Genomic DNA, 6,626 nt, shown 5'->3' on the forward strand with positions numbered 1-6,626 from the left:
AAAACAAATTGATGAACCCAGGTTCATCTTGGGTTTTATTTTAACCGTGAGTGAAGTCTGAGAGTTCATTACTAGGAATGTAAACACAAAATTTTCCCAAGATCAGATAGTTCTTATCATCTGAAGAATACTTTATCTTTTTAAAAGAAAAGAGAGTATTTTCAGAGGACAATGTATTATTTCAAAAAACAAGAATAAAATAAATAAATCATTATGATCCACTTAGTGCAAATTGAGTACAAATACACTATAATTTTCTATGGAGCATGTCATAAGAATAAATCATGAATTATCAACACAGGTAAGAACTAATTCTGAATGTGCAGATGTACAATTACAGAAGATTCAAGGTAAGATAAATGTATGACTCTGAGATGTAATGTCACTTATTTTGATTTTTGATATTAAACTCTAGATCTTTTATTTTAGAAAGCATTTCTCTTAAATAGAATTTAGCTACTGATTTGTCAGAAATAACTTTTTGTTAAAAAATATTTGAGGGCTTCCTTGGTGGCGCAGTGGTTGGGGGTCCGCTTGCTGACGCGGGGGGCGCGGGTTCATGCCCCGGTCCGGGAGGATCCCGCGTGCCGCGCAGCGGCTGGGCCCGTGGGCCGTGGCCGCGGGGCCTGCGCGTCCGGAGCCTGTGCTCCGCGGCGGGAGAGGCCACGGCAGTGAGAGACCCGCATACGGCAAAAAAATATATATATATATTTGAAACTGTTGGAAAAATAAAAATGTTGGGGGAAATTATATATATCCCCCCCATTAAGATAAAACATTTTGATAAATACCTACCAGGTATGTCTTGCAATGCATTAAGTAAACACAGACAACTATATGGAAGTAGAATTATATTATGTATATTCTGTATCTGCTTTTTAAACTTAATATTCTTAATACTATGTCTTGAACATCTTCCCATGTTAGTAACTAAAGATCTACAAGATCATTGTAATTGCTACATTATGTTACACTGTATGAATGTATTAGCTTTTTAATCACTCAGTTGATGAAAATTTAGGTTGTTTCCATCATTTTACTATGATGAGCAATGCTGCAATAAAAACAATCTTGACATGTATCTCTACACACATGTCTATCTGTTTAGGATAAATTCCTGCAGTGGAGTTAGTGAATTAAAGGGAATCCACATTTTAAAGACATTATCTGTTCTCCAGAACAGAAACAATTCTCTACTCCCATCAATAGTCCTTTGGTGCCCACTTCTTGTACTACTTAAGAGGTTGAACAACTCTTTCCATAAGTTTGGAGCCACATGTATCTATTCTTGTACAGATTATCTACTCATGGCCACTTCTCTTGTGGGGTGTTCATCATTTACTAATTAATTTGAAAAATTCTTTTTTAAAGTCTACTAATCTTTATCTGTTACTGGAGATCTTTTTCTACTTTTCCTAATTTGGTCTTCCTTTCATAATTTGGGCTTCTGAGTAATAGTAGGAGGGACTTTTCACCTCTCAAGATTGTGAAAATATTCTATCATGTCTTTGTTTTCTATAATTTCATTTATTACATTTTAAATGTTTGAAGCATCTAAAAGTCTTTTGATATTGCATGTGAAGTCAGATTGTAGTTAGTTTTTTCCAAATGGGTAGCCAGTTCTCTCATTGAGTAACTTTTCCCCCACTGAAAAGCCTTTTTTATCACCCACAAAAGTGAGAAGCCTTTCTAGATTCTATTTTGTTCCACTGCTCTATGGTTATTCTTGGACTACTATGTCTCTACTTTAGTAACCCTAACTTCGGGGAAAAATATTTCATATCTTCTGGGACTTGTTCCAACTCTTTTTTTTCCTGAAGATTTCTGGCTATTTGTCCTTTTTTACACACACACACACACACACACACACACACACACACACATAAACTTTAGAAACATTTTTTCAGGTTTCTAAAAAGTCCTATTGAGATTTTAGTATGAATTACTTTGACTTTCCAGAATATGAGGGGAAGGAAAATCTTCACATGAATCTGACCAAGAATTCTTTCTTTGAGTGTTCTTCTATGTCACCCAGGAGAGTTTTATAGTTGTTTTTTTTTTTTTAAGATCCTGTACATTTCTTGTAAATTTGGTCACTTATAATTTACCATTTTTGAATTAGTAATAGTTGTATTGCCATTGTGAATGGGATCTTTTCCCAATACATTTTCTAACTGATCAACTGTTTTGTATTAAATTTTTGTATATTTATTATGCAATTAGCCACCTCTCTGAACTCATTCATAGTTTTTCTATTTGTTCTCTTGCATTCTCCAGGTTTTAAATAACAGAACTGTAAATAATGATTCTTCTGCACACTCCCTTCCAATATCTGATTATGTAAAATTTAAGAAATTTAAAGGATATGCTTATTACTAGTACTTTTCATTAATTTTGCATAGACATAATATATGCTATCAGTGAATAGACTTAGCTCTTTTGGTTAGCTCAGTAAAGATTTCCCTAACTACTATTTTTTCCCTGGGTTTTTTGGAGGGGGCACACATAATTCAAAAGTTGCATTTGTATTTGTTTTTTATTTGCTCTACCTTATTTTTTTTTCTCATCCCGTTTCTTTACATTTTTGGAGAGGGATAAAATTTATCCATATGACCAATGAAGTTTTCTGTAGTCAGTAATGCTGACCTGTACCTCCTATTTGTAAATAGAGAATCTGTGTTGGGGGTTTCCTTTTATTTTTTGCATATTTCAGGATGCTCCCTCTTCATTCTTCCCCTTTTTCTCAACTTATTCTTTATGGCTAATAAAAATGAAAGAATAATTATTTAGACACATCTTTGTGTAAGACAGAGTGCTAATAAGTACTTCATAGACATTAGCTTGTTTAATTTGTACAAACTCTGGGGTAGATGTTACTACCATGTTACATGTAAGGAAACTGAGACTCCAAATCACTAGGCAACTTGCCCAGGACTCCACAGCTAGTCAGTAGTAGAGCCAGGATTTAAAGCCAGGTCTTTTGCCTCCATAACCCATGCTCTTAACCCTACCAGAGGGTTTCATGTGCCCTGGCTCTCCTCCCTGCTCATGAGGGAGCTCAGTTCTTTTCAGATATACATCTGGAGTGAGGTGGTCTCCTAAGTGCTTGTGCCAGTTCCAGTGCCTGCTCAACTAGGGCATGAGCATCTTCTGCTGTCACCTACAAATTGGCACTTGCCATCTACCTCTACAATGATCAAATTATGAGCCACTGCAGCTACTGACATTCAACACCCACTGAAAGGAGTTCAGGGCGGAGATCAGGAATGAGCACTCTGTGCTCTGGGAAAAACTGGCAGAACAGGTCTTCAGATAACTATTTTCAGGAGAAAATTTTATGAGCCCAATTCTTGCATCTCCTCGTATTTAGAAAAGCACTAAAATCCTTCATGGTGACATCTGCTCCTCGTGACTAGCAGTAATCTTCTGCAAAAAATATGTGCTTGATTGTATGTACTCCCCTTTCACCAAAATCACACATATACTGACCTCCCCCACCCTACCTCTTTGGAGCAGTTTCTCAGAGCTATCTGGTCTCCCAGGCTATAGTCTTCATTCTGTCCCAAATAAAAAACTTAACTTGCAACTCTTACATTGTGCTTTTTCTTCTTTTTTCAGTCAGCAGCTCCACAATTCTTAGTCTGGCTTTGCTACAGTCAAATGTTCTTTGCATGAGTGCTGTATACTCTCCAGCATTTGCTGCAACCTGAGAGTCTGCTACTCTCCATCCATCTACAAGGCCATCTCTGGGGTGACTGTACATCCGAGAGTGCAAAGTTCCCCTTCCTCCTGAATCTGCAGTTGTACTAAAAATTGAATCCTGTAGTCTCTAAAGGAGATGAGGGATCCTGAGGGCTGGGCATACATCCCTAGCTGGCTCAGATAATTTCTGTGTAATAAGGGGTTTGATTCTCTAGGCAGTGTATCTCTTGTGGCCTGCGTTAGAGGCAGTGACTGAGCGGAGACTTTTTCTTACCTACTCTGCAGCTAATGTGGGTCAATAAATCAAATGATTGACACTGAAGTTAATATAAATTCCCAACGGACTTTGGTACAGGGTTTCCTCTTATCTTTAGTTATTAGTAGTGTCGCAGTCTTTGTGGGTATTTTTACATGAAACTAGCAAAGGATAAAATCCAAGACTGCTCATCTGTGGCCACATTTGAAACACAGTTAATGAGCATCTGTATCATGCAATCAGTTTGGGATCAGTGTTAGACTCCCTCTTTTTTTTTTTTTTTTTTTTTTTTTGCGGTACGCGGGCCTCTCACTGCTGTGGCCTCTCCCGTTGCGGAGCACAGGCTCCGGACGCGCAGGCTCAGTTGCCATGGCGCACGGGCCCAGCCGCTCCGCGGCATGCGGGATCTTCCCGGACCGGGGCACGAACCCGTGTTCCCTGCATCGGCAGGCGGACTCTCAACCACTGCGCCACCAGGGAAGCCCTAGACTCCCTCTTGAAGAACATATGTGGACTGTCCCCATCAACACCTAGTGGTCATTGACACAGGCCAAAGTGGATCTAGATTTCTTTCTATGATACATTTCCTAGGCTCTTTCCTTGGATGGAGGAAGCTCCCACAATATGAGCTATTCCTAAGCCCTATGGATTAAATTGTCTTATGACAATTTTAAATGACATTAAAAAAAAGTCGCTCTACCAAAAGAAAAGGTAGTGTTGGAAAGAGAATTAAGGATTGAGCTAAGGTGTTTTCCTGTCTGTGAGACATGGCTGAGGAGGCTGAGAGAGCCAAGGTCAAAGTGACCTGATCGGTCTTGCTGTTCTTGAGCTGTCTTGTGCAGAGAAAAAGCTTTTACACTGTGAATTGTGGAGGTCCCTTGGAACACATAGGATTTCTTGTCTCAGTAAAGCTGAGCTAAGGACATTATACAATGCTCCCTGATTTTTTTTCCCTTTCAGAAGCATCCAAGTTATTTTGGTACTTCTATGGCCAAAGCTACTTTGGATAGCAGGAGGTAACAAATGCATTGAAATATTAAATGTGTAACTGGAAATCCCAAGCTACACTAGGTGCCCCTCATCTGTATCCCCATGTCACCCCTTTGTGATGGTCAGTTTTGTGTCAACATAATGTCATCATGTTTTATGTGTTTACAGAGAGTCACCTGATGATTTTAAGTAGAGTACCCTCAATAACGCAGGTGGGCCTCGTTCAATCAGTTGAAAGCATTGGACAAAAACTGAGGTTTCCCAGAGAAAGAATTCTACCTAATACTGCAATATAAAAACTCTGCTAGCCTACCTCATAGATTTAGACTTGTCGTGCTCCATAATTGTAAGAGAAAATTCCTTAAATTAAATCTCTTTATACATACACATGTTTTACTCAGCTCTCATCCCTACTCAGCTCTAAGCTCAAAGATGTTGACTATGTCTTATACATCTCTGTATCCTCAAATTCCAGCATGGTGCCTTCTGAAACTCTAAGTATTCAATAAATACTTTGAAATAATGGATAAATGGTAAATCTTTGGCATGACAGTTTGCCTTCTTAGGCTCAGGGTGGCTGATCCATTTGATCTTTTAACACATTATATGATCCTAAGCAAATACAATTCTAAGGTCAAAGCAAATAGGAACAGAAATTCAGATGGTTGAAACGCAAAATAATGCTTGTTGATTCTACAAATTATTCTCTACTTCGTATCAGGGACAGCACTGATGAATGGGGTAGTAGCCCTTGGTATATAAGCACCAACAGTGCAGTGAACATAGTTTGCTGAAATTGGGACAAGAGCAGAACTAGAACGACAAGGAGATTTGTACAGGGAACATGCCCAATGCTACATAACCATAAATATGGTAGTTAATGCACAAACTTTGGCTAGTTTTGCCTTTGAAATTAACTGAACTGTATCAATGGATTGTGCAGTGTTAAGTGAGCAGTATGCCTTAGCTTATTCTATAGATGAGGCAAATGTGAAAACAGATTAAACTGACTTTTGCGGAATAATTATTCCTTTATCTTTTTGAATGGGAAGGAATCTTCCATTTTGAAATGTATATAAAATGCTAATCTCTAGGTTCATGACATTGTTTTTTTAACAATTTTTTCAAACATGCTATTTTTCACTCTACAAGACTCTAACCTGTAAAAGAAATAATAAACAAACTTGGAAAATGCTAACAGTAAAAACACTTCAGCCATGGCACGTAGAGCCAGAAGCCAACGACAGCCCTCACTTATAGAAGTTAGCAGTGCTTTCTGTTCACTGTGAAAGCAGGATTCCACATTCAAACAAGAAATTGTCATTCAACAGAACAAATCAGGTCAAGAGAATCAACCATATGATATACTAACAGATAGGAGGCTGTGATCACATGAAGAAAAACAAGAACAAAAATAACAATCAAACCTCATTTCCTGGGACATAATATTGATGGCAAGATTTCTAGGTAATCATTCCTTAATTTAGTTTAGATAAAACTTCCAACGCAGAACACTGTTAGGAAGTAACAGTGATGTAAAAGTGATGTAAGGCAAGTACTATATGTAAGACAAACTAGAAAAACAGTTTTTAATTTCCTCTAGAATTTACTGTAGTTACCATGTCATAATAACAAAAGCAGATCATTCTTAATGTGTAAATTCATTTATTAATTTAAA

The 6,626-nt window shown here is 37.8% G+C and overlaps 1 protein-coding gene across 1 annotated transcript in view; it reads right to left on the reverse strand.

Annotated features, from left to right (window-relative positions):
* ERICH3 (glutamate rich 3) overlaps positions 1–3,763 on the reverse strand; it is a gene marked incomplete at both ends in the record, with an annotated part of 145,727 nt that extends 141,964 nt beyond the window's left edge. The window contains 1 exon segment of the mRNA XM_079924004.1: positions 3,594–3,763. Within this exon segment, the coding sequence (XP_079780130.1) occupies positions 3,594–3,763 (170 nt within the window).
* Between the last annotated feature and the right edge of the window lie 2,863 nt (positions 3,764–6,626).

The sequence above is a fragment of the Stenella coeruleoalba genome, assembly GCF_951394435.1.
Source record: "Stenella coeruleoalba genome assembly, chromosome: 1".
NCBI classification, from domain to species: Eukaryota; Metazoa; Chordata; class Mammalia; order Artiodactyla; family Delphinidae; genus Stenella; species Stenella coeruleoalba.